This window comes from Hakea prostrata, chromosome 8 (assembly GCF_041222555.1).
Source record: "Hakea prostrata isolate BN-2017 chromosome 8, UWA_Hpros_2, whole genome shotgun sequence".
Lineage (NCBI taxonomy): Eukaryota > Viridiplantae > Streptophyta > Magnoliopsida > Proteales > Proteaceae > Hakea > Hakea prostrata.
In genome coordinates, this window is record NC_142607.1 from 14,783,871 (window position 1) to 14,811,307 (window position 27,437).

Sequence of the window (27,437 nt, forward strand, 5' to 3'; positions counted from 1 at the left end):
CTTTAAGTATTTAAAGAGACCGGGGAGAATGGGTATAAGAATTTCACTTCTAGGTGGAATCAAATGTGAAACTTTAAATAATTTTCAATAAATAAACAAATACAAACATTAGAGAAGCATTTGTTATTGATTTTTTTTTGAAGGGATAATACCTGTAGGTGATGGTAAATCTAAGAGGTGTATATGTAATTTATTCAAAAATCATTGTTATCCAATCCTTTGAACATTTTTTTTTCTTTTTTTTGCCACCAGTCCTTTAAACACCCCCCCCCCCCCCAAAAAAAAAAAAGAAAAGAAAAGAATCACTAGCACAGTTTATAGGTATAATGCACAAAAAATTAATATATGCAAAGTTCATGAGTGAGGTTAATTTACAAAAGAACAAAAACAAGAGCTAATTTATGATTGGCGAAAAAACAACATTTATGCCAACGCAAAGCTGTTCTAGTGGTTGAAACCAACACCTCTTAGTGAAGAGATCGTGGGTTCAACTCTGCTGAGCATATTAATATCCCCATCCCCCGGCTTAATAAAGCCCCTTTGTACAAAAAAAAAAAAACAAAAAAACAACAACATTTATGTTAGGGACTCACCTATTTTAAGAATTGTAAAAGAAAATTTTACATTGTTTCACTCTCTTTCCACAATTTCTTTCTTGCAATCAAAACTCTTTCTTCTTGGGAGGAAAGAGCATCAACCCCTGGTTCAACTTCCAATGACCAGCCATCCCACCGTAAGGCAGTCAAGAACTTGCGCACATAATTTACAGTGGAAGGTTTGTCCCTGATGATAACAAACCCATCAGGCCGTAGAATCCTGTCCATCTCAATGAGTAGATCCTCAACACTACAATCTTGGTCCTCTATATCTGAAAATATGGTCCAGGCATGAAGTAGATCATATGTGCGAGGGTAGGTAGAAAATGATTCACACCTGCAGTTACAAACTGATTGTTAGGAGACACCCAAAGAACAGGAAAACAAACAACATAACAAGAAATAGGAAACTTATGGTTCCTAGAAAATGAAGAAGCTCTTTCCCCCAAAAATATGAGATGAGAAAATTAAAATGATAACAAAATTCAATTCTTGGACTACTAAATCACTTCTTGACTGATTCATTTAAATTCTGAAGCTTGAATTGGGTGGTGTTCATGATGCAAAACAGCAGTTCTCTGAACATTTTCTCCAAGCATTGTATCCAGGTCATTCAGATTGAAAGCTGCCACCCTGAATAATCTTGAACTAAGGCATCAGGCTTTTGACAATTCTCAGGCTGAACAGCTTAACTAAGGTAATTTGAACCTTAACTATATAAAGGGTGGAACACAAGGAAACTTAATTTCTTAAACTTCTAAAAATGGGAGAAGAAACAAATAGTTGCTGCAGTGGCACCAATTGCTTTGTAGACTTCAGTGGTTGGAATTGCTATAGAATTTGAATTGCCTTAATTTTCCCACTGACAAATCCATATTGTGACGAATGTCCAATACTTGATTGCATAACGTTCCATTCCCACAATGGTGGGGCCGATGTCTTGTATTCGATCACTTGCATTTGGGTTGATTCTGGGCCCCCCTTGCAATCTTGCATGTTATCTTGGTATATTGGAGTCTTAATGAACTAGCAGATCCATGCAGGATTCAGGGGCTGCAGCCTTGAGATTTTTAACATATATAGGGTTTTGCTATATATTTTTAGTGGCATGGTTTTTCTCTATAATCAAGAGTGAGGACAGATGGCTATAGCACTATTCTCCACTGATATTGAAGCAGATCTCATTTCACCATGGATGTAGAAAGTCTTGCTGAACCATTTAAACTATTGTTTGCAACTCTGTCATTGTTAGATTGCAATTTTGTTCCTTTGCATCAGTTTAGGTTTTGATTTTCTACAGTGCCTCCCTAATTGTACAATTTTATCAGATTCAATGACTAATCTTTTGGGGGAAAAAAAGGGCAAAGTGAAGGATACAGTCCGTTGATATCAACCAAATTATTGTATCATAATTTTTTAATGTGTTAAACAAATTGCTACATGAAGAAAAAAAGGTCAAGAGTATGATACTTACCTGTCCTTTCTACACAATCCATCTCTAAAACTTAGGGAATCATATCCAGCCATTAGCACAGATTCAAGTCATATTAAACCAGATCCAAAATTGGATCCAGTTCACTTCCTAGCCCCCTCATCATTGTCCCTAAGTTACAGCCTCACCAAAGATCTTAAAACCCTAAACCAGTTCATTTAGCGTCTTGGTTGACATTCAAGATCACCCCTTCAATCTATGGCTTCATTAGTAGAGGGATCTTGAGTTATGTCCGGTAGGCCCCAAAATAGTGGGTGGGGTTCCTTATGATGGGCCGGGGCGCTTTTTTCCACTCTATCGGCTTGATCGATGATGGTTATAATTAAAAGCATTCAGGCCTTCTTTTTTTGGGGGGTACATATTATTAAAAGTCTTGTGCAGAAGTGCTAGTTTTGAGAAAATTATAAGTATTATGTATTTTATCTGCTTGTGATTTTTGGTCTTTGTGTGGTGTGCTCTTATTATATGTTCTATCTAAATGGGGCTATTTAGCTCACCCATTGTTTTTTAACAAAACAAAGAATTGAGACGAAGGTATGCTTTTGCTGGAGAGTTCAAGGGTGATTGGAATATCTAGTTTACAACAACAACAAGAAGCCTTGTCCGAACTAAATGGGGTCGGCTATATGGATTCTTGCCTTCCAATCAGCCCTATTTGAGGCCATACTAGATACAAAGCCTAAGCTATGCATATCCTTTCTCACCACTTCTATTAAGGTTGTATTAGATCACCCCAAGCTATTCTAATTCCTTCATCTAGATTAAACCACCTCTCTTTACAGGGGCATTTACAGGCCTCCGTTGAACATGCTCCAACGACTTTCTTGTAGCTTATTACTTATTGGAGCTACTCCCATACCATCTCTAATATGATAATTCCTTATATTTTCCTTCCTCTTTGCCACTCATTCATTTTAGCATCCTCATTTCAGCCACATTGAATTTATCTATTTGATGCTTCTTAACAGCCTAACACTCTGCACCATACATCATAGCTAGTCATACAGCGATAAGCCCCTAGACACGAGCACACGGAAACAAACCAAACAGGGAAGGAAATGATGGCAGATGAAGAGTCCATGTATTTAGGTTACAGGAAGATTGAAGAGCAAACACAGGAGAGTCAATTACACAGACGAAGAGTCATTCGAACGACGAAGAGTCCATCGAATGGGAGATGTAACACGGGAACGAAGCAAAAAGGGGAAGGAAGAATAAAAGACATGTTTGAGCATTGGGAAAGTTTATGGAGAGCGCTGGTAGTATGATTGTTTCTTATTCAACTTTTTCAAAGTCCCTTTTCTTCTTGAGTTATTCCACCTTGTTAAGTAGCCTCATTTAGGTACCTAACACGGTCCTATAGAATTTTTCTTTGAGCTTTAAAGGAATTTACGCCGATCACACAAGACCTTGGACGCACCTCATCCCCCCTATTTTAATTCTCTAGAAATATCCAATTTCATTACTCCTTATTTCATTACATGGATGTAGTAGAGAGCAGTTTGATGGATAAAGTCAGATGAAAATTTGAGATATTAATATGAACAAACAGTAGATAGTATAAGCTATTTGAGATTTAAGGTTATCACTTGAAGATTTAAATTTGAGATGTGAATTTGATTATTTGTTTAGGATGTTTCTATTTGGTCTTACCAATTATTTGATCAGGCTTTTAAGGGTTTGACCCCTAGTTCTATCTGGTTTGGGTCGTGGCAGTGAATTCCAATTAACACCAATCTGATGGGAAAGAGGGAACTCCTGAGAGATCCCAAATATTTCAAGAATATCAATTGGGGGCTAGAAACTAAAAGGATTTAAAAGGTGATCAATGACAAGAGGCATATGACCAAAAAAAATGACAGGAGGTAGAAATCAAGTGGGACATGCACCTCATGCAACAAGCTGTGAAAGGTCAGTAGTGTGAGACTAATAAAAAATAAGGTTGAAGAGAGAGAGAGATGGACCAAAGAAATATAATATTTCAAAGAAGGTATGCATTGTTCCTCTTTTATAATTTTGTGAATTCTACAAATTGATGAAGCAATCAAGCAACTGTTGACATTATCAAGATTTGTAACTTGTCAGCAACATCATCATCAAGATGAAATGAACTCTATATTCATTTATCATGTTCTAGACTAGATCACCAAAAGTCATACTGATATACATGTGTACAAAACGAAACCAGTCAAAATGCATACCAGTCATGGATGGTTCCAATTAGGCCTCGATCATAAATAATCTTCAACTTGCTAGGGTCATTTACAGGAGCAACATTCATCACCCACACATCTTTCTCTTTAAGGGCAGCTGCAAAGCCACCAAAATTTGACTTCATGTCCATTATGTTTCTAAACGAATTCTTCTGTGTAACAGATTTCATCTGCTTCCAGTAGTCAGACACTCTGTAATGCCAAATTTCCTGATGTATATGAATGGAAAGGATATAAGCCAAATGAATCTCTGAAGTAACTTATATAGAGAAGCAATAAAGAGAAAGGAAGCAAGTCAGCAATAGATAAGAACAAGAAAGAAAGCATGCCAGCAATAAACGCAGCTCAAGAATTCTGAACTTACCGTGTCTTCTTGATATTCCTCAGAACTAACACCCAATTCTTTCAGACGTGGGGGTGCTGCAGTAAGCCTTTGGGGCCATGGTGACAGCCCACTGCTTCGTTGCCTATGAATATCTGGTTTCCCATGTAAGCTTAAGAAAAGAGATTGCGGGTTAAGAAAAAGGGGGGGGGGGGGGACCAATATCACTACATTACATATTTTAGAAAAGGAACTTGAATGGCACCTCCATTGTTTTATTTAGAACTTGAAACCTTTTAATTAACCCTAGTCTTATTCCCAAAAGCTGTCTAAGATAGGGGGTCTAAAGGGTCTTCAAAAATAATTTGACAGTGGCATATCATTTTTTTGTTGTAAGAGACAGGCATTTCATTATTGCATTATAGGAGCATCTCGTTGTTTTGCACATCTTCAACTATACATGTGAACTGACATTGTTACCCTCACTAGAGAAAAATGTGTATCATAAAAGAAGGGTAAAAAAAGTAAGATTACAAATTATTTGACACATTGAAATGTGTCAATAAGAAATCCCCAATGAGGATTGACATTACATCCACAGTGAAATCAATTTAGGCAATAGGAAAGTGATGATTTAATTAAGTAGAATTGCCCCTTTGGCCAGACCAAGAAGTTATTTCCCAAAACAATGTTACTTTGGGAAGAAGTTTTAAATCATGAATGCTGGCATCTAACAGATAATGTGAAATAAGAAGAATAACCAAAAATAATAAGAATCAAGAAATATTAAAGTAAAAAAAAAAAAAAAAAAGGAACTTTTTTTTTGAAGAAAGGGCTTTGGAACACCCCCCCCCCCCCCCAAAAAAAAAATTTCAAAACTAACAGATGAATCAAAATATTGGCTGTACCCAAAGTTATAGATGAGCAAGATAGCAACTCATGAAGAGAGTGTTGACTGATAAGCACAACAAGACTGCATCACTTAGCAGATCTTGAGTGACAATATCTGGCATTTAACAAAGAAAAGCAAGTAACATTCCCTCTTAAATTTGCTTCTAACTCTCCCTCCCACAAAAAAAGGTTAAAAAATCACCAAACCTTATCCTAGTTTTATCATGATTAACAATTAAGTGAATTGAGTAGTTTCAAGATAAAATAGAATGATCAGCTGCAACTTGATTTTTCTACAAATTCTAGCCTTAGATTAGAGGACAATGAACCTGTTCATGCATATCCATGACTAGTCTTTGTCAAGTTTATATTGGTTAATATACTGTGGTGAACCTTGAAGTTTTAGATTATTAATTACCAAAAGAGAAAAGCATTGAATTGGAAAACATAATCAAATTGGAGGAGAAAGCTGGAGGGTTTAGGTTAGTGTTTTATTATCTATAGAGTGGAGACCTTTTCTGGAAGCCACATTAATGTGCACCACAGGTAGGTCAGAGCATGCCTATACCCAAACCTAGCAGACCATTCTTAGCCATGGTTTGTCGAGTCTTCAAAATCTCGGTTGGGCTGAAACAAAACACGACTTTGCAATAAAAATGTGCCAAATTTCAGTAAAATTAAAAAAAAAAAAAAAAAAAACATAGGAATTTTGGAAATCAAGTGTGACTCCAAATCAAAGGAATGTACTTAACTGACTTTTGTGGACAACATCTTCTCCTACCCAACTCACCAGCTGTACATGGTGCTAGTGGCAGATGGCTTGTATCAAAATGGTCCAACGGTTTGATCACAGTTTGGCAATCCATATCCTACAATAGGTTCTTAGACGTACAACTTCCATCAGACTTTCACTACATGCTAAACAAATGTATCAGGACTTTAGGAGAGCATGATGTGATTATGTCCTCGGAAATTTACTTAATTATTATGAACCTTTAACAATATGTATTAATGATTTACTTCATTACTTGTTTTAAGCTTTAAATTTCTTATTACTTATGTCCTTTAGTACTTAAACACCATATAAAATGTGAAACTACATTGCCTATCAAGGGAAGTACACAAATTTAGGTAACTACTTTGCAATATGATCATTTGAATGTATTAAAATAACCTAAAATAGAGGTTCATTAAGTTTAAGGCTTTTCAGTTGGCCTGAAAACCAACCAAAATAACACATCAAAACTTGGAAAAAATTACCATCGGAAAAATCTCACCAAAATTTTGGTCATCTAAATAGGATTGAAATGAAACAGAATTTTGAGCCTTGTTGTTAGCTCATCCTTTGTCTCATACAGTACATTTTCAATTAGTGAAGCAGACCACCTACATTTTACATAAGGAGACTTGACTTACTAATTACATAGATATCTGTAGAGAAAAGCTAATCGTACTTACTTGCTGAGTAGGGTGTGATGCATGCACTCAGAGATACATTCCAGGAGGCATCTGGTTCATCTCCAGGGCCACACAGAGGAGGTAGAGTCTGAGGATCTCTCTTTAAGTAGCAGCTGTTACTCAATGGCTTGGCCCATATAACAGTTTGGTCTTTTTTTGAAACAATTCTCCAGCACATCCTTCTGAGGAGATCACTCATTGCACTCCAGATTCTTTGGTTGGCCTCATCATGGGCATAGGCTTCAGGAGAAGAGTACACACGAAATAGCCTCCAGGCCTTAGCAACCTATCCAGTTCCAACAGGAGAATCCCATCTCTCTGAAGCCAATCGATCCTACATCGGGAACAATGAACTAGTTCAAATGAACGACTTGGATAAGGAAGTCTCTTAGTTCCCAATACAGCGAGGGTTGAAGGGATTCCCCTCTCCAGTGCAAACTGTATTTGATTCTCATGAACATCATTCGGTGCGATGGACATGGCTATGATGTTGTGTGAAAAAAGGTAGGCCCCAAAGCTAGCAACTCCACAACCAACATCTAGTACATTCCGTATGTTTCCACCATTGTTGAGTTTCTCACCAGGAAACTTAAGCATCTGCTTTGACAGGAGATATGAACAGTATGATAACTAGAAATCAACTAGGAGGACAAATCAATGTAAATACAAGAAACCAGAGAACTCTCACATACCCTGGCAAGTGCAGCTATGTACTTATTCGCCCCATCATGGAAATGAGTACCCCCACCAGGGAAATTTATCTTGTCCCCATTCACCACCATCCAGTTCTGATCAGATTTCTCTTGTGCCAGATGCGTATGTGGTATATTTGCCTTCCATATTTCGTCCCTGCTGGCCGGCCATCTAATAGGGACCTGAAACTCTCAATGCCAACTAAATTGGAATCGATATTAACCGAAAGCAAATTAAATTGAACTTCTTCTGAAAAAAACAAAACAATGTTGAATGTAGAAACAAGTATGGCTAACCTTATAACCAATTGGGGGAGGAATGAGGCAGTTGTAACGGCGTTCAGGTGGTGGACAGTGTCGTTCATAGTGTTCCATCAAAGTCAAGTTTAGCTTCCACTTCAGCCGGTAGATAAGATTTCTATCCAAACAAGGAATTAACTCTGAGAATTCCATATCACACACCTGTACAATGTCAAGTAAGAACTCAAGAACCAGAAAAGAAAAGTAAAATTAAACCAGGAAAAAGAATGGTGAGACGTGTACAGGGATGCTCCTGGGGATATCTGAATCGAGGTCTGGGTCATCAGAGAAATCATCAAAGTAATCACCGTCCCTCTGTATAAATCTAGTAGAGACAGAGTCAGTTCCATCCTCGACACCGCCTCCATCGTCAGAGCGAGACAGAGAAGAAGCAAGAGAAGAAACATAATAGAAACAGAGACCCGCAGAAATAATGAGACATATTAGGACAAAAGAGAAGAAATTTCTACTGCGAAGTAGCTCAACTCTATGCTTCATTTCTAGATCTACCCTGCCAAGAAGATGATCTTATGTTACTGTTTCAATTCCTTCAGGAGCTTCTGGTTTGGGAAAGCGTAGATTATTGAGGAAGATGGGCGGCTCTGAACTTGCAAATACAGTGCCAGTTTGCATTTGTAGCAACGGAGGTTCGCAAGAGCACGGTTCCAGAACGACATGAGTGAACAATTTGGACTGGCGTTTCTGCATAAACAGCAAAGTTTAGACTTTTTTGCAGAGTTTAGTAAGTCCTTAGTTAGTAACCAATTTGGACTGGCATATGCATTTTAAAAAAAAATTAAAAAGGGAAAGTCAAGTGGGGTCCATTGATTTTATCAGGAAAATAAATAATAAAATAAAATAAATGGTGTCTATTGCTTTTTCCCAATTTATGTGGGTTGTTTCCACTTCCGCCCCCCATTTTTACTTTATTTCTTTCCCGCCTGTTTTTGTTTGTTACTGGTTAATTATTTTTTATTTTTTATATTTATATGGAGATGAATTTAACCACCCAAAAAAAAAAAAAACACTCAAAAATTACTATATTTCCTTTCATTCAAACTATTAACATATATATTATTTAAAAAATTCAAATTATAATTTATTATTCATAAATATAATATTAATTAATCAAGTGGCAAACCACTCCTTTGACAAAATTGTCCTATTTACCTAATTATTTTGCTTGCATTGCTACGAGGCAGTTGGGGTATGCACTCTAATTACCTTTTGTCTCTTTTTCAATTAACTCGGAATCTGATGTCTCTGCAAGCAATTCGACGAGCAGAACACCACATTATATATGCAAACTTGATACAATAAGAAATTATGTTTGTAGATCTTCACTAAGGCAGATGACGCTCTAAATTTAGGGGGTCTTATCGCTACCGCAACTCTGCGTTAACAAAATTCTAACAGTTTTTAAATATAGATGTAGACGTGAATCTTAAAGTGAACTTGTAATTGTTATTATTCCTTATTATTTGAATGCTGATTTTATTGACAGAAAAAACTATAACTATTATATGATGGTTTTAGAGTTTATGAGAACCAAGCAAAGATTCTAAAAGCATCCACTAAGTCCCTAAAGATGTTACACCCATAAAAATCTTAGTGTACAACCCATCAATTTCTCATGTTATCGTAATTTACCAAAAACAATAGTGTACTTCACAGTTCACATGTTACCATATGATCCTAAAATGGTAGCAGCCATTAACAATTTATTTGATTTCATTAATAGTCTATACTTTCTTTTTTTTTTTTTCTGGGGGAATAAGGAGCTTGTATTAAAAGATTAACTAAATAAAAATATTACAATCAACCAACGGGGGTTGGTCCAAGTGGTAAGCAGCTTGGTTCGCTTAAGCAATGTTCCGGTATCGAAACCTTAATTGTGGATGCAAAAAATCTCCGCTGGAAGACTCACCCACCACAGCCAGGTGTGCGACCCGGGTCTAACACCGGATTAGTCAGGGCAAAGCCTTGGAAACGGTTAAATTCGATCTGGTTTCCCATAAATGAGCAAAATCTAAATCCAATTTGGTTTCCCCCTTCACTAAACTTCATTTATTTTGAAGATATTTTAAGTGATATTCAGTTTTCAATTTGAGTTGAATTGGATTTTCCTTCATCTTCGGTTTCTATTTGAGTTTTATTCAATCATTATTTATTTATTTTGCGGTTTTTTTTTAGAATAAAACGGATTTTTTTTTCCTCCACAGTTAATTAAAGGTATCATTGTAACTTAATAAAAGGGTAAATAAATAACGATATAAGTATAAGGGTATTTTGGGATTTTTAAAAAATATAAAGATGCCACATCATCAGTAAACTAACAGGACTTAACAATAGGGGGGCAATAGTAATTGTAAACAAAGTTAAAGGTTGGATTAGTAATTTTGAAAAGTACAGGAGATACAGTAGTAATAAAATCAAAGTATAGGGGGGCAATAGTAATTATCCCTAACTAAAATAGTTGAATCTTGTTTGCTCTTGACAATTCAGTCATGAAAACTCAGGGCCTATAGGTCCAAGGAGGGATGACGGTTCTAACCCATAACTTCATGGACTTATTGTCTCAGTATAAGAGGTTGCGAATAATGTATTAGAATAATAATTATTAAAACTCATGGACTTATTGCCTCGTGAACTCATGCACATCCACAATCCAGACTATTAAAGCTCATAATTTTGATGCAAGAAAAATAGTAATTAGTTTGCCTTCTTATAAGGCATTTTAATTATGAATATTAGTTTCCCCAAAAAAAAAAAACACACACACACATAGCATAGTCATGTACCTTTGCATGAATTATTCTTGTAAGTACAAATGAAGTCCAATATAGTCTCCTTGCATGTTTTGAATTTTCTTGGTTTCACTTTCTCATTCTAAACATAAATTGTGGGAACAATATGAAAAGAATGTAAATAATGAGAGATTGGAGACAACTAATTTGGTAAGTTTATGTTGATCATCAAATTTTAGATTAATTTTTTATTCCTAAATCAAAAAATCATGTGGATCATATATCATTTATTTTTCATGTTTAAATCATAAAATTTTGTTAATTACATTAGAGTTGACAAATAAAAAACACAAGTTATATTTCTAGAAGATTACATATAAGTATTTATGTTTGAGATGTTAATTTTGTAATGGAACAAATACAATATGATTTATCTTTGGTTTTATTAGATGCGATTTTACACGATAAGCCCATTCACAGAGTTTTGAGTACACATCTCATATCTTGAGAAATTCAATAGAGTTTTTTTTTTCTTCTTGCCATGGGCATTAAACATTCCTCAATAAATGTAGACATATCAACAAACGTTGTCATTGTAGAGAGTATATGAATATCTGCTCATTTTATAACTTTAAATATAAATCCTCAAATATCTGTAGTTCTACACTCCGCTACATAGGCTTTAATAAGCAGCAAAGCAAAGCTGGAGACTAATACAAAATCATGAGTTACTTTGGATTCAACGATGAGAGCAAACTATCTTTCATTGATCCTAACGCTAGAGGTGCTTTTGGGGGTGGAAGAGCGTTATAATAGGAAGGGATGTGCTTAAGTTTGGACTTATCAAGAGTGTAGGAAATGGTTTATGTACTAACATATTTGACGATCCCTAGATCCCATCGGTGCGATGTTCTAAGATCACCTCCCCACCCCCAATCACTCTCATTCTAGCCCAACAACAGGGCACGACTTAATTGGAGAACTCCGAGCACTTCAGGTATTTTATGATATTACCATGCACTTATAAATTATGAAAATTTGTAGGGGGAACTTCTACCAGTTCAACAACATCTATAAATCACCGGGGAAATGTCTATAAGTTAAGGAGTACTCCCAAAAATCCAATATTTCATATGGAAAATAGAAGCATTACCTCAAAGAAAAACCCTATGTTATAGGCATTTTGGTTTTGTACATGGTCACCTAAAACAGGTAGTCATGTTTTATTTGATTGCAAATATTTTAAAGAATGTTGAAAAGCATCTCTTAAAAGATTGATGTAAAATTTTTATAGGAAACTCAATGGTTTGATTGGTTGTTTTTGATGTTATCTTATTTTCATGGTGCAATGGATTTGAATTTTGTATGCTTTTTAAGGAGCTTTATTTGTGATAATAATGGATTTCATGTTCAAGGGATCTCTTGCCTCATTGTATAGTTATATTCAACAACTAATCATACATTAAATGATATTCAGGTCTAGCAAATTGGTGCAACCTTCTGGTTTTTAAGAAATCATACTTTATATCATCAGGTTCAGGTGAGGTAAATCCATCACATTATATGTTATAAGGACTATTCTATTTGCTGGGGTGGCAAGAGGATGCTTAATATGGGATACGATAGGAGGTTTTGTTGCTATAAAATCAGCGTATGTCAAAGGTTGGTCGACTATTGCAATGGAATTAGAAGAACCCAGGGACCAAAGGTGCTGTTTAGCTTTTCAAGCTCATTCATGGTGTCAGAATCTTCTCATATTGTAAAAAAATCATTCGTGCTCTTTCTCACCAAATCCATTTTCTAAATTGAGTTTCCTGTAGGCTTGTTTTTAAAATACTCCATTTATGTTCAAATTTCTGCTCATTTTTTATTGTAAGAATGTCGAGAGACATGAGAAATTGTATGTTAATTTTTTAGCTAGGTGTGCAAAGTCTATCTCTTTTGCTAAATTGCGGTTATCTCCACCATTGTTTATTGTAAATTATACATTTTCAACATTTGAATTTCTGTAGGAATATTCATTTCCGTCTATTTCGAGGACTATTATCTATTTGAAGTAGAATGTTCTCGTTTTAAAATCCACATTCACTTTGAAGTTTGAACTAACACTTAGTTTCTACCACCCTCCCTTGGCTTCAGGGGTTATGCTCTCCAGTTGCCTAGGCTGTTTCGGGTTGTTTATTTTTTTCTTTCGGTTAATGAAAATTTCTTATAAAAAAAATAAAAAAATTTTCTACCACCCTCAACCTATCTAGAAACAATCTCAGAGTGCTACTTATACGGAAAAAAAAAAAATAATAATAAAAAAAATCAAAAATTGCATTAAGAATTCAATTGGACAATGGACCCTTACTGGTGAGTATAAATACATACAAAAAAAAAAAAAGTGAGTATAAATACGAATTTTTTTTTGTTTCTTTGGTATCTTAGGTTATTATTTTTGCTACACTTACAATTTTTAATATTTTTTTGGTGAAACATTTTTAGACTTTTTAAAATTTAAATCATAAAAAGAAGTCAAACCGTTTGAACCGAAGCCGGGCAGGTTCGGTTCGGTTCGGCGTGTCCGGTTTTTATAACGAAGTTTTAATGAGCTTCTCTCTTCTGGGTAGTAGCAGTGGAAGTGCAGAACGCTTTCCTGTAACGCGCCGGTCAGGATTTCTTCTCTCCTCTGTAGTTCTTTACTTCTTCGCTGTTCTTCTGCAGTCTTCATGGGGTCGGTGAGGCTTCGTTTTCTGTTTAACGATCGTCACTTACTGCGAAACTCGCTGATGCTGGAGGGGCTGAAACGAAGTTGGCTTCTTCTCAGACCCGAACTCGAGACCATCTCCGACCTCGCGTCCTACGTTACCAGAACTTTCCAGCTCGAAGATGTTTGCCCTAACGGCCTTGTCCTCTCTGTAAGTTTCTTATTATTCAACGAGAAACCAATTCAGTGCCCATACTTAAAACAGTGACGCCTCGCGAAATTCCGTCTTCGAGCGAAGATTTCGAATGCTCTATAATACACTAGTATCTGTTCTTCGCTAGATACAATGGTTGGATTTAGGCTTTGAGTGCTTATTTGTTTAGAAAATGGGTAGAAACGACCCTTTCTGTTAGGTTTTGGAGAATTGAAATTGAATGCACAATGACGGATGTTTAAGCTTATCACAGCAGATGAGGCATAAGTAGAGTATACCCTGGGCAGTTCTGAGGAGCCAAAGTTTTTAAAACCCTGCTATAAACTCTTGCTACTAACTATATCAGTCTAATCCTGCTGCATCTTATCCAGTTTATGCCCCATCCCTTTTTATGTATTTACCAATTCCGTTTCATTCAGAGGCATTTGCCATAAATCAGTTTACAACACTGTTACACTAACAAAAACCTGCTCCTTGTGAAACTGCAGTAAAAAGACAAACAAGTTTGGCCCTATGCAGTTGGATATGACTCCATGAATAAATAGGAAAAGTTAAGAAAGAAAAATATCTTTTCCATTACTCTTATCTGAGGAAGCTGTTCCCTGTATTTGTTTCTTGGAAATTGGAATATGTCCCGTGAGATGTATTACGTAGTGGAGTTATTAATAATATGTTCTCAACATCTGAAGTCACCTGATTTATTAGGTTGTTTACTTTCCTTGGTTGAGATGTATGATCCGTTATTGAAGGTTTCATAAATCAAATTCTAGAAATAGTTCCACTTTCAGAATTCCACTCAAATGAAAACAAGTTCACCATTGTAGAATTATTTTTCGTTGGTATTATTATAGAATGAGCCTTTTCATTTGTATAGGAGTGTACCATGTTTGGACTAGGCTTAATTCCAGCATACTCTTCATTGTTTTCATTGTTATAATATAATATGCTTTTCCCTTTATACACAACTGTACCATGTGTGGAATTGGTCTTTTTGTAGGAATGGATCTGATCAAACACATTTTCTTGCAGATGGATGGCTTTGTATTACCACCTTTTGAGTCAACAGAAGTTTTGAAAGATAAAGATATCATCAGGTTCATTAGGGAATAAATTTTTAAAATGATGTACCAATGTATCTTTGAAGATGTTTCTGTGATTTTAGAAAGAATTGAAGTGATGCAATTTATCCATATTGCTACTGAAAAAATAATAAAATATACTTCTGTTTTTTTCTTCTCATTAACAGGGTGAAAAGGAAAGAGGGTACACGAACTGATGTCATTAGGGTAAGTGATGATGTGAATTCCATTGAGGATTCTGGAATCGTGGAGAAGCAACTTGTTGGTACTGGAGCAAAGCCCCTATGCATTGAGTTTGAAAGGGAGACTGGTGATTGCCTAAATGGAAAAGAAGGAGATGAATACAATGCTGCTGTGTACACATTGCCTGAGGAAAAAATATCAGGTGGAAAAAGAACATCAAAGAAAAGAAAACTATCAAAAGAACATGCCAACCCAAAGTATTTTCTTGCATCCCATCATTTGAAGATGTTGTTTGGTGTTGTTCATTACCTGGGCTTATCATCTGTTGAATGCTTGCCTCTAAGTAGTGGAATTGGACTTGTATACTTCTTCTTTAATTTACAGCAGACTTCATCCTGATGTATATATCCTAAATTTGTATACCCACATTAGTGAGCAATCTCAAAGTTTTCTGTTTAGTGCATTTTTGCTGCTAAACATAACTGGATTTTATCTTGAATTGTCCTTAAGCTGAAGTTTTGTTTATGTAGTGATTTATGACAGATTTAATGTGCGTTATGCCTCTTATAAGTTACCAGTCTTATACCTGAATTAACTGAGATATACATGCTAGAATTTTTGGATGCTTAATCTTGATACTGTAAAGAATTTATGTTCTTCTTGTTTACTTTACTTGGGCAATGTTGGGGGACCTATAGTTTCTTTTCCCCCTTCTTATTTATTTATTTATGAGTCTTTCTTGTGTTTCCATTGTATTTCCTAAAAATCTGTTTAGTGTTTTGAAATGAATAAAGGTTCATGGTAGTTGGGTTTTGATTGACTCCTATCCTAAAGTTCGTGCATTGCTAGTGGACAAAGTTTAAGGATGGTTGAATCTTAATATACTAGGTGGCTTTGAGCTGTGAGGTTTAAATCTCAAATTCATTATTCAAATGCAATGCACTTAAAAAGGATATTTAGTAGGGACTCTTGGTTGTAGATTTACATCTTAACGGTACATAAATTATTACTTTTTGGTCCAATGGATGGTCATTTAGAAACCCCTTACTGCTTACTGTACAAATATGTATAACATGAAAGCTCCAGAGGTTTTAGCAGAAATCCTATGCATGGTAATGCATTCAATTATATATCCAATGCCATACCCTTTATTAAATTACATCCTTGTTATATTCAGATCTTAATGCTTGATCCCAAAGTCTTCATTTTTCAGCACCTCCTTCCAATCCTTGTTTGCTTTAAATCTAATTTGGGTCAGATCTTGTGCTTTTGTTGTTTATGGGTATAAAACTTGAGAGACTTGCTTTTTGTAATGACATGTAAAATTTACTCAACTGGTCGTATTGATGAATGGTTTTGTTCTAAACTACATTGCACTTTAATCTTTACCTTGTCGAGCTTCCGTTTGATTGTCATGTTATATTAAGTGGTAAACCAGAAGCATATAAATTCTTAATCTAATTTTCATTCTTTCTGGCTGTTGTTTGATACAGCAAACTGGAAATGGTTATCTTCTAGTCAGCAATAACATAATGTTATCCCAACTAAGCGGGGTAGTCTACATGCTTACTTTCCTATCAGTTTTCTTCGAAGTAATACATGATATGAGTCCTATTCTATGCATATCTTTCTCACCCTGTCTCCTATATATATTTTAGACCTACTCTTGGCTCTTTTAGTTCATTCAATCTTAATCCAATTTCTATTTACTGGAGCATAGAAGTCCTTAATTGCACATGGCCATGCTACTGCAAACTAATTTCTCGTAGCTTATCATGTACTAGAGCTCTTCTCTAATCAGATATAATACATTTATTTCCTTATGTTACCCTTTGTAGTTTAGCGGCACATTCATCACGGCATCACTATCTCCACTTTGCTTAGTTTCTATTTGATACTTCTTGAAAGCCCAACCTTCCACACTATTAACCATAACTGATCCCATAACGTAGTCCGATAAAGTTCTCCTTTAAGCTTTATAGGTTTACGCTGATCACACCATGCTCAAGATGCACTTCTCCATACATCCATCCTGTTTCAGTTTTTTGAGCAACGTCATTCAATATATTTTGGTTTTTGTTTATGATTAAGCCCAAATACTTAAAAATTATCAGTTCGTGGAATCTCCCTCATCAATTTTTGCGCACTTATTTAATTGTTCCCGTGTAACCAAAGTTACATGGTAACTTGGCATTAAATTCTGCTAATACCTACGGTTGTCTCATCCGCCAAATCAATATCTTCAACGAAAAGCATACACTAAGGAGCCTCATCTGGTTAAATTGTCCATTATAACTGCAGACAGATGACGGCGTAAGGCTGATCCTCTTTGTAACCCTGTTGCACTTGGGGATCCATTTCCTTAAACCCCCATGGTTCATATGCTAGTACTACACTGTCATACACAACTTCAAGTATGCCCTTGTATTTACTTGAAACCCTTTTTCTATAGTGTATGCAAGATTAGTTATTTAGGGACTGTACTGAATGCTTTTTCTTGGAAAATAATTGCATATGTAGATCCTTCTTGCCCTTTCTGAAACTTTTGATGAGCTTCCTAGGTAAGAAAATGGTTTTTGTCATGGATCTTTGGCATAAAGCCAAACTGGTTCTCTAAGGCAGTAGTTTCTTTTCTCAGGTAGAATTTAATAACCCTCTTCCAGTAACTTCACAGGATGTCTCTAGTTATTGCTGCATTGAGTACTGCATTTAATTTTTTAAATCAATGCCAACATGCTTTTCTTCCATTCACCTAATATATTCTTATGCTTCTTACCATATATATATATATATTCTTATGCTCATTGACAGATGTTTAGACTAGATAAACTAAAAATTTTGAGGCATTTACATAGTTCTACTTTTTCCACTCAAGGGTGTTTCGTAATGCCACACTAATGTTATCCTTATACATGGTATACTGAAAAAAGAGTATTTCTTGTTGTGTAGCAAAAATTTTGAAGTAGTATTGCAAAAAATTGAAAAACAGAAGTCTTATACTGAAAGCAGTATCCCTAATGTTCCTTTACATATATCTCTACCTTTGTTGGCTGTCAAGGTTTGGGAAGTTTGACCCTATTAATAATTGTTCTATTTCTCTACCTTAACCTTGCCTGTCCCTTGAAGCATGCAAATCTTTAGTTGATTTTACTGCATACTTGGGTGGGAGCCTGGGAACTGGCAAACCAAACCTGATCCATAACTCATTGAGGGCCACACCAATCCTAACTGTTAGGTGCAGGGCAAGGCCAGATTTGTGTTTGAACCACTGTCATGCTGTCACAGTCAATTTCAAGACTAGGGTGAATAACTTAAGATCATGTTTTGAAAACCTCAGTTGAATATTTGTTAGAACAGGAGCTGTGCATCTTGGCTAACTTGGGAGTAGTAAAAAATTTGAAACTGTCATAAGGGACAAAATCAGGGGGAGAAATTCAAATACCCATCAGAACCCATTGTTTTTTCTTTCTGGAAGCAACAAGTCAACAACATATATTGAGCTTTGCCAAATCAGAACATGCCCACTTAACTGTTTCTTGCCTAATCTGGTTTGCTGAAATGTGCTAAGATTCCATACAAAAATTAGGGTTGAAGGCTTACAGATTCATTTTCCAATTTCTTTTATCCATTGATGGAGAACATGGAGCCTATGATTTAATGAAGAACTTAGATATCACTAGATAAGCCTAAAATTGGGTCGTTTAGGATTTTTTGAACCCACCATTTGGTGCTGAAAAGGGTCGGTGAGAAATGAAAAGATGATGATATTGGAAGATACATCTTTGCAACTTCTGTGTATTGTAATTAGAAAGTTGATTGAAATTATCCATTTGAAAAACAACAAACTACCATAAAGCATGAAACCTTCAAATGTAAGTGACAATGATGCACTATGTGGTGTCTTTCAACGTGTAACTATGGAGCCAATGTGGTTTGCATGCTGTTTATGTTGGATCCATGCAAAAGTGAATATTGCTTTGTTTTGCATTTCAGATCTGCATCCATCTTCAATTTTTGTCTTCTCAATTCTTGCGCCATCATACTTTGATCCCAAATTTATCGCATGAGAAGTTATCTGTTTGTGTGGATTTATTGTTTGCACATGCAAGTCACTTTGGGATGTTGAACATCACAATGATCACAGGAGAAAGAAAGCTAAATCAACTAGTAATGAAAAATGTCCACCGGTCCCGGAAGCTTGTGAAATTGATGTGTGTATGGAGCATAATGGAAGCTTGCATCCCAAAGGAGTCCTCACCAAGAAAAGTAGTCACAAGAAAGACCAGCTATTAAATGGAAATGCTAAATCAAGTAGAGAATGTACCCCTAAGGTTGCTGATGAAGTTCAGCAAACTGTTGAATCTGCAACTGAGGAAGACAGGTAGGTTCTGTAGCCTTGTAGCTTTTTCTTGGTATTTTGCTCTCTCACGACTCTTATTAGTCATTTAGTTAGAGATGTGAAAGCAAAATGGATATTTTCTTGATTTTTATCATAATTTTATACTAACTCAAAACATACTAAATGTGATAATTATGAATAACTCAACTTCTAATTCAAAATATCATTTTTTTTAATGGTGTGAAGTTAATTTAATTACATTATTTAGTATGATGTGAGCAAGTTTTTAAATGATTTTTCATAATAATTGTATAATTTTTATTTATCTTTTAACTTTATATTACTTAAATTTTCTATTTTAGCCAATATATATTGATTATTAGTGGTTTCGTACTTGACTAGAGTGATAGGTATTATGATTTAGGAATACCTTATCTAAAACTGGTTGGAGAAACTTGACCTTCTGCTATTATTCAGTGATGATACAGTTTCAGGTTATTGCGGTTACATTAATGATCAACTGCTATTTTCATCCCAAATAATTGCCTGTTTATCGCAAAATCCATTTCATTATCTTGTCTTTGTTACTTAGAAAATGTTGACTTCGTCGTAAATGGGGCTTAAGTGGTGCATATGAAGAATTGTTTTTCTATGCTCTTTCCCCCACACCATACTTTCTGCAAATAGTTCATTGAACTTGTATCTTGTGCGTCTTTTCTACCCAAAATCCTTGTGTGTGTCTCAAATAAGATCTTATGTCTTGTTGGAGTATTTCTCAGCTGTGATGCCATATACCCTTATTTGGTGTGTAGTCGTAAAAGACAGAATGCTGTATAACCTTTTGTCATGATGCTTATACTTACTAAGAGGACAGCCTCAAGAAGTCATTAGTATGTTCTTTTTGTCGGAATTCTTATGCACAACTTCATTAAGCCATTTTTTTTTCTTTTTTGGGATATCGTTCAAATCTTTGTAGCACACTAAATTTGTAATGTCCTATTATTTTTGTAGATGTGATCAACCCCAAGAAAGTGACATGGAACATTTAGATATATCTATTGCTGCAAATGGGACCAAAAAGGTGTGCCTATAAATCCCCTTGCTTTTGTTTAGATTGAAAGCTTTCATATTTATTGGTCATTCTTCTTCTTCTTCTTTTTTGGTGAGTGAACATTGATCCTCCTTTGGTGAAGTTTTATGCACTCCAGTCGAAGCTATACAGTACCTAACCCAAATGGCAAAAAAGGTTACATGTGCATTTGGTAAAGAGAACATCATAACAATGTATAGTTGTGACAATTGTTCAGTGAAAGATGCCATGATGCCAATTTCATATGCGAAGACAAGTTGAAAATGTTGAGTTCGTTAAGTTGTAAAATTGGACTGAGACTTGTGTCTCAAGTAGTCAAGTGGTTACACTTAGGTTAACCAACAGACTCATTAGATCTGAAAGCAACTTTACTTGGCCTAGTTCTTTAAGCCTTCTATTGTCAGAGCTTTTGCATCTTAAGTTTTTCACTCGTTTATGTTTTCCAAGTTTTAAAGTTTTCACATATTTATGTTTTCTGCCCCCATGATTCCATTTAAAATTGCTTTTACTATTTACAATCTACTGTTGTACAGTTCTCATGTTTACCTGATCTTTTGGTCAGTTTCCTAGCAGAAGTGCTCGGCGTAAGAAGGCCAAAAGGCAGTGGCTGCGACAACTCAAATCTCAAGAGAGAGAGGTATTTTGGCCTTTAGATTGGATCATATAATTAATACCTTTTTCACATATTGAGATAGAGAACTAGAAATTTCTGCCCCTCTGCATCACAAATTTGTTGTCTTCATTCTGAAATACAGTTTGTTTTTATTTGCAATCACATGGGATATGACACTTTTCATTTACACTGTCCGTTGTCCATATCACAAGGAAGTCCTCAGGTTGCCATGTGTGGAGATTGCTGTTTTAGTGATACACTTTCCCCTCTAACTGCGTATGTTATTTTTATAACCAGAAGATTTTACCCCACGTTCGTCTTCTCCTTTGGCCAATGTGACTAAAGCCTCTTGAGCTGAATCTAGTTCTAGAATACGTGGATTTTGGCAAACTGCTGTAGCTTCCATATGGTTGCAATTATGCTGCCTAGGTCATTAAAATCCTAAAATATGTGCTGAATGTAAAACTATATCCTGTATATTGATTTTCTATCCTATGGCGTACCTAACCCCATAAATATTTAGCCCACATGTTGGTGACGACAAGAAAAAAACCGTCTTTACAACCCTTGATTCTTTAGCTCATTTCTGATTATCATGTGTTTCTGATGGATACAAATAATCAAACCTGAGACTAACCTCTCCCTCCTTTTCCTTTTTTTTTTTTTTAAATTTTTTATTTCGCTCTTCTTTTTGGGCTGCGGGAGACTGAAAGATACATATTAATGAAACATCTTAAGTTTCATCAGATTAGGTTGTGGCTGAGCAATAAACGCAGCCACAAGTTCTCTAGTATATTTAAAATGTTATTTCAACATTTGATGAGTACGTGTTGTTTGTTATTCTCATTGATCTGGCAGATAACTCAGAGCGGAGAACTTAATCAAGAAAAGTTGCCTGAACGTCAACAACAACCCTCACTGGATACTGATGGAGAGGATGAAATCATTCCAATAGTGGTTAAGCCTGGGCATATACGCTTTGAGCCAATAGATGAAGGTATATATTATGTCATATTTGTTTGAACTATGACTCCCTATTTCTCTCGTTGGTGCTGCTGTTCGTGCATGCCATGTTAGAATTTTGGTTTTCGTTGCTGTTTCAGCATTTGCTTTTACATGGGATCTTGGTTGTAGGTTGCACGTGCCTACTCTGATTAGACTCCCTTAAGTTGAAATGAAAATAGGATGGCCAATTGTTTTAATTTGTAGCAGCAGATATTTTGGCCATTTCACATGGAAATAAATGGTAGATGTTTACAAAGTCAAGAAACTTTTGGTCCACATTGCCAAATTAAGTCATTTACGTTTTAACTAGAAAAAGAAACTTCTTTGTTGATTAAAATTGCTGCTTCTTTTTCTTTTTGTCATTGTTTTTGCTGTCCTCCCTCGCCTCTCGTTTGGTTATACTGCGGCACTTGGATGTCTTAATCTGTACCAACAGATGAACTATTAGGGATTAATCTCATTAGCAGTTCAGTATCTGGTAGACATTTTTTTTTTTGGGATGAATAATATATAAATAACTAAAAGCAAACAAGAGAACATATACAAAGGGGGAAGAGAGGGGAGGGGAGAGATCAGTCAAGCATGAGACTGGAAAAGAGAAGAAAGACTCCAAGAACTAACAATCAGCCTATTTCTTGGAGAATTAGCAATAGGGGGTGGGGAAGAGAGCGAAGTCTCAACGAAACATCAAAATAGATGGCATTCCAAATCATATCTCGCGATCAGGATTTGGAAGTCCATCTCCTCAAATTACGCTCCCACCAAAGATGGTGTATAGTGGCTGCAAAGTCAAGTTTACCCACATGGTTGCAGATAGAGGCACCGGCAAAGCTTCTCAAGGTCCATTTCCATTCTCAGGAGATGCGAAAAGGACGTCGCGATCTAGGCCAAATGGAGGCCAGGGCTAGGGTCCAAACAGAGCGGGAGAGCAGGCAACCAAAGAAGAGATGGTCCAGGTCCTCTTAACTATTCCAACAAATGGTACAATTGGGGCTTGCGTGAATGTGGCGGCTAATGAGAAAAGCTGGGTAGGTAGGGTGAGGTTAAGGGCTCTCCAAAGAGTTAGGGAGTGGCGAGGGATGTGGCCTTGAAACCAAACAAACTGACACCATGGGAGGGGGGGGGGGGGGGGTTCTAAGGAGATTCCAAGCCAAGGCGGTGGAAAAAGGGGTGGAGGGGGAATGAAGCCAAGTGATGCGGTCCTCAGTGAGGGGGAAGAGGGGGGGGGGAGGGCATTCCAAACCTGTGTGAGACAGGGGTGAGGGATGGTGGACCAATACCCAAAGGAAACAAAGGTGGAGAGGGGCGTGGATATTGGGATATGAGAGTTGTACACGGTTCTGGGGCCAAGAAGAGTGAACAAGATACCCATCGGATGCCAAGGGTCGAGCCAGAAGGAGGTGGAGACACCGGTAGAAATGGCGGAGATAGCATGATCACGGAGAAGCAAGAGCTTTCTCCAGATCCAGGAGGGGTTAGTAGGGAGAGAGGCAGTCCACAGGGAGTCATTCTTGAGGAGGTAGGAGTAGACCCTGGAGACCCAAATGGAATCATGTTTGGAGGCAATCTTTAGATGAGTTTCATCAGGCAAGCCATATTCATATCAGAAAACGGCAGATTCCAAGACCTCCCTCAGATTTGGGACGGCAAATGGATTTCCAAGAGATAGGATGGAGGAAATGGGAAACATATTGGCCTTTCCAGAGGAACGCACAAAAGATGGATTCCAAAGAGCGGATAGTGGATTTGGGAAAGGTAAAAATACCGCACCAATAGAGATAGGAGGATTGGAGGACAGATAAAAATAAATTCTGGTAGACATTGGTTGGTCTTAATTTCATAATTGTGAAGAGATTAGTCTTGCACTGCAATCTATTTATAATAGGCACAGGCATGCATGCTGATTCAGTAGGTCTAAAATTTTCAGTAGAATGATGTATTACATATTGTTTATCAATTTCAAGATCTGCGTATCTTCTCTAAGAAATGGTACTGTTAGTAGGTTTAGTGAATTATTTCTTAAGGGTTGTGCTGGTTTTAGGCATGTTGATACAATCAACTAGGTGTCATGTTAGATTTAACGCCCAGTTAAGGATGTATGTATAGATGAACTTTCCTCACCTGTTGCTACATAATTGCATTTTTCCACCTGAGGCAGTAACTTTCAGTGTGAAAGTTGCCTTTCTTTACATTGGATACAACCAAGAGGTTTTCTTGAATTAATCATATTCTTGGTGTCCAATTTTATTATATAAAGAGTGTTTTCCTTACTACTGATATAGAGTGCTGATACATGGAACTTGTTCTGGTGGATACAGGTCAGATTGTCCAGCAGAGTAAAGATGACGTATGTTCCCATCTCACTTAACTTATGATTGCTTTTTACTGCTTTATCTCTTGGGATCTAGTTATTCAATTCTAATTAATATTTTGGTGGAATAACTTGTGGATGTGATTCTGTTTGTATTTTGCTTGTTTTGGTTTTTTTCCCCTCCACTGATGAGCTGAACTTTTGTAACGTATTGATTTGGGTTTTGAAGTTTTGTCCCTGCTGCAATCTTATTTCGAATTGTGCAGGCTCTTTATCTGGTAGACTTGCAACTAAGTTCTGTAAATAATAAACCATCAACCCAATATTGGCAGAAATAAGCATTTGGAATGGGAATCCCCAGTTGGTTACACTGTAGGTGGAATCTAGGTTCCAAAATTAATCTATTCAGATAGTCATGCTATTGTTGGACATCTTGCTGCATTGAGTACACTTGAAATATTTGGTTCCAGTCCAAACAATTTCTTACGAATGCCGGTTATAATCTGAGTGGGTTAATCTTGATGATGCAGCATATTTGGCATTCTTGGGAGGACACCAGCCAGAATGTCAGGTCCTTAAATGGTTGGACGATGCATTCTCAGGTAGTATTTTTGTTCCTGTGGAAACCTGTTCACAGTAAGAATCCACTGCAAGCCAGTAAAGTCATGAGCATTAAACTGTGGCAAATCTTTTTATATGCTTATAAGTAAATGGAAACAATCTTTTTTATTTTTAAATGATTGCTGGGGGGAATCTTTTATTCTATTAAGAAAGTGATATCAGCGCAGTATTCAAGATTTAAACTTGAAAGTGAATAGAAGGATGATTTATCCTGTCAAGGTAGTGATATCTAGCCCTGTATTCACAATTTGGAACTTAAAACAATGGATGAAAGTATGATATATCCATGTTGCATTACTAAGTTCTAACTCTTGATTCATTCACCCAAAAAGAAAAAAAAAAGGGGTTCTAAACTTCTAATTGTTACAATATTTAACCATCAGATTGTATGCGTAGTTTTCTGAATGTGTTTTATTTCCTTGATTGGAAAGCTTGTCTGCCTCCCTTATATTCTTGGTTCTGATTGTTTCTGTTCTCAGTTTATATATATATATATGCACATTTGCCATTAGTTTGTCCCCTAAATGGCAAGGTCATCTCCAGGAAACTTTCAAGTGGAATGGTACAACCAGCAAGAAGAAAGGTCAAAAATGGGGTAAAGAGAGGACAACATCATCTAGGAAGAGGGATGAGAGAGGTTTCAATCAAGATTATACTGAAAAGTTTACCATGGAAGAAAGGAAGCAAAATTTATCATGTGGGAAGGATGATTGGGGTTTCAATCAAAATTCAACTGAAAATTTGGCTACGGAAGAAGGGGAGCTTGTTCAGGATTCCATAGACTTTGAGAACCTTACTCCATGCTCCAGCCTACCTAAGGTTCGTTGCTGTCAGATGCTTTTGAGGTCTAGGATTGCAAGAAAGAAGCATCCTGCTGTGTTTGTGTAACTGTTGAACTGTTTCAGCTACCAGTTTCTTTCCCAGTTAGGAACTAAATTACGTGATGTTATCATGGAAGTGGGTCAAACTGATCTCAGATCTATATATATGGACATTGTCTCTTTCTGCAGGAAGGTGATGTCATTGCATACCGTTTGGTTGAGTTGTCATCAACATGGTGCCCTGAACTTTCTTCTTTCAGAGTATGACTCATGCATTTGCTTATTGTTGTGGAATTCACATAAATCTTAGAGAACTTCTTCACTTAAATTAATTCTCACTGCAGGTTGGAAAAGTATCATGGTCTGACTCTGGGTCCGATAAGGTAATGCTCCTGCCTGTTCCAGGACATCCAATTAGCGAGAAGCTGGAAAGCCTGGAATCAGATCCTTCAGAAATGCAACCAGAGTCCTCCCTTTATGGAGAAGATGGCTCTTTAGAGGTACTTGAGGATATTCCTATTATGCTTTGTCAAATGCTTTATTGGGCAACAATTAGAAGTTCTTGACTTGGAACCAGTTATGAAACTGCTTTACCAAAGAGTCCTGCAGTAAACATCAATTTTACTGCTTTTCTTGAAAGAGGAAAAGGTTTGTGTTTCAGGGGTTGTTGAACCAGTAAACGGAAGGCTTATGTTGGAAAACATGGCTTAACTTTTAACTATTGTAGACCATGTGCTTTACAATCAGAACCTCCGAGTGGATAACTTGGGCTCTTGGCATCTTCCAAACTAACAGAACTACACATATTTCTGATTACCTTTCTGGATAAACATTGATACATAGCTGTACAGGTTGATTTTGCGTCGCTTGTTGATACCCGTATAGTCCACCATGACGATTCCAATCCTGCAGCAGTTGTCAACACTGGAAGTGATGCTCATGCACGCGATCACGAGGGTGTACGAAGTGTGGCACCCACCGGCGACATTGAAGATTTAGATACTCCTGTTACAGGTATCTGTTTTGTTTCACTGACAGTAAGCCTTAATGAAGGGATACATGGATCATGAATACTACATTACCTTCATGCACACTCTTTCATTATTGTAGGAAATGGTGGGCCAGAGAAACTCTGGGAAGAAGTCAGCCAGGCTTTGCGTCAAAAGAAGGAACAACTATTGCAGAATGGTGGGACTAAGAATCAGAGTTCAGGCAGGAGTGCATGGTCCTACAGGGCTTTGAGAAGTAGTGCACTGGGACCAACCATGGCTATCTTAAGAGCTCAAAATGAAATGTGAAGGGCTACTTCTACCAGATGGTTCATACTTAATAGTACATATATTCGGGCTGTGGAAGGATGCTGCTGGTGTATAAGTACCACTTTCTTTTTCTTGGGTTTGTAGACTAATGCCCCACTAGCCATGAACTTCCAATTTTGGGTATGTCTGTCTGATGGTCAAGAATCAAAGAGTGGACTTACAGATTTAATGAAGAAAACTCGAGGTAAAATATGTTTGCAGATTTAAAAAAGAAATTGTAGAAGGAAATATTTCATCTCTGCCCCACCTTTTCAGGGGACAGTAAAATTGTGGGGCTACAGTAAAATTCCAATGCATCCCACTTGCCCAATGTTCCATTTACTTGGATTTTGCCTGATCAAGGGATGCTGTAAAAGGTTGTGGCTGAAGCTAGCATGCAGTTTCTGAGTTCCTGTTGTGAAACTCCATCCCTTCTCTGTACTATCAGATCACATGAGTTAGT

At 36.6% G+C, this 27,437-nt stretch overlaps 2 protein-coding genes across 3 annotated transcripts; one reads left to right on the plus strand and one right to left on the minus strand.

The window, feature by feature from the left end:
* Positions 1-593: 593 nt before the first annotated feature.
* LOC149007184 (putative methyltransferase PMT9) lies at positions 594-8,701 on the minus strand. The gene is given in 8 exon segments (XM_089166381.1): positions 594-933; positions 4,290-4,510; positions 4,666-4,778; positions 6,973-7,231; positions 7,234-7,569; positions 7,665-7,847; positions 7,962-8,126; positions 8,208-8,701. Coding segments are annotated over 8 exon segments (1,845 nt in total). The 5' UTR covers positions 8,463-8,701; the 3' UTR covers positions 594-620.
* Positions 8,702-13,330: 4,629 nt separating this feature from the next.
* LOC149007185 (sphere organelles protein-like protein) lies at positions 13,331-27,272 on the plus strand. 2 transcript variants are annotated; one of them, XM_089164604.1, is made up of 14 exons: positions 13,331-13,611; positions 14,644-14,708; positions 14,861-15,133; positions 19,021-19,257; positions 20,227-20,296; positions 20,868-20,942; positions 21,777-21,915; positions 24,242-24,270; positions 24,765-24,836; positions 25,399-25,674; positions 25,866-25,937; positions 26,021-26,176; positions 26,528-26,690; positions 26,787-27,272. In XM_089164604.1, exons 1-14 carry the CDS (start codon positions 13,423-13,425, stop codon positions 26,972-26,974), a joined length of 2,004 nt encoding a protein of 667 aa, XP_089020730.1. In that variant the 5' UTR covers positions 13,331-13,422; the 3' UTR covers positions 26,975-27,272. The 2 variants fall into 2 exon arrangements, with proteins under 2 accessions (XP_089020730.1, XP_089020731.1); XM_089164605.1 differs by lacking the exon at positions 24,765-24,836 and having other exon boundaries at positions 26,787-27,271.
* Positions 27,273-27,437: the final 165 nt, after the last annotated feature.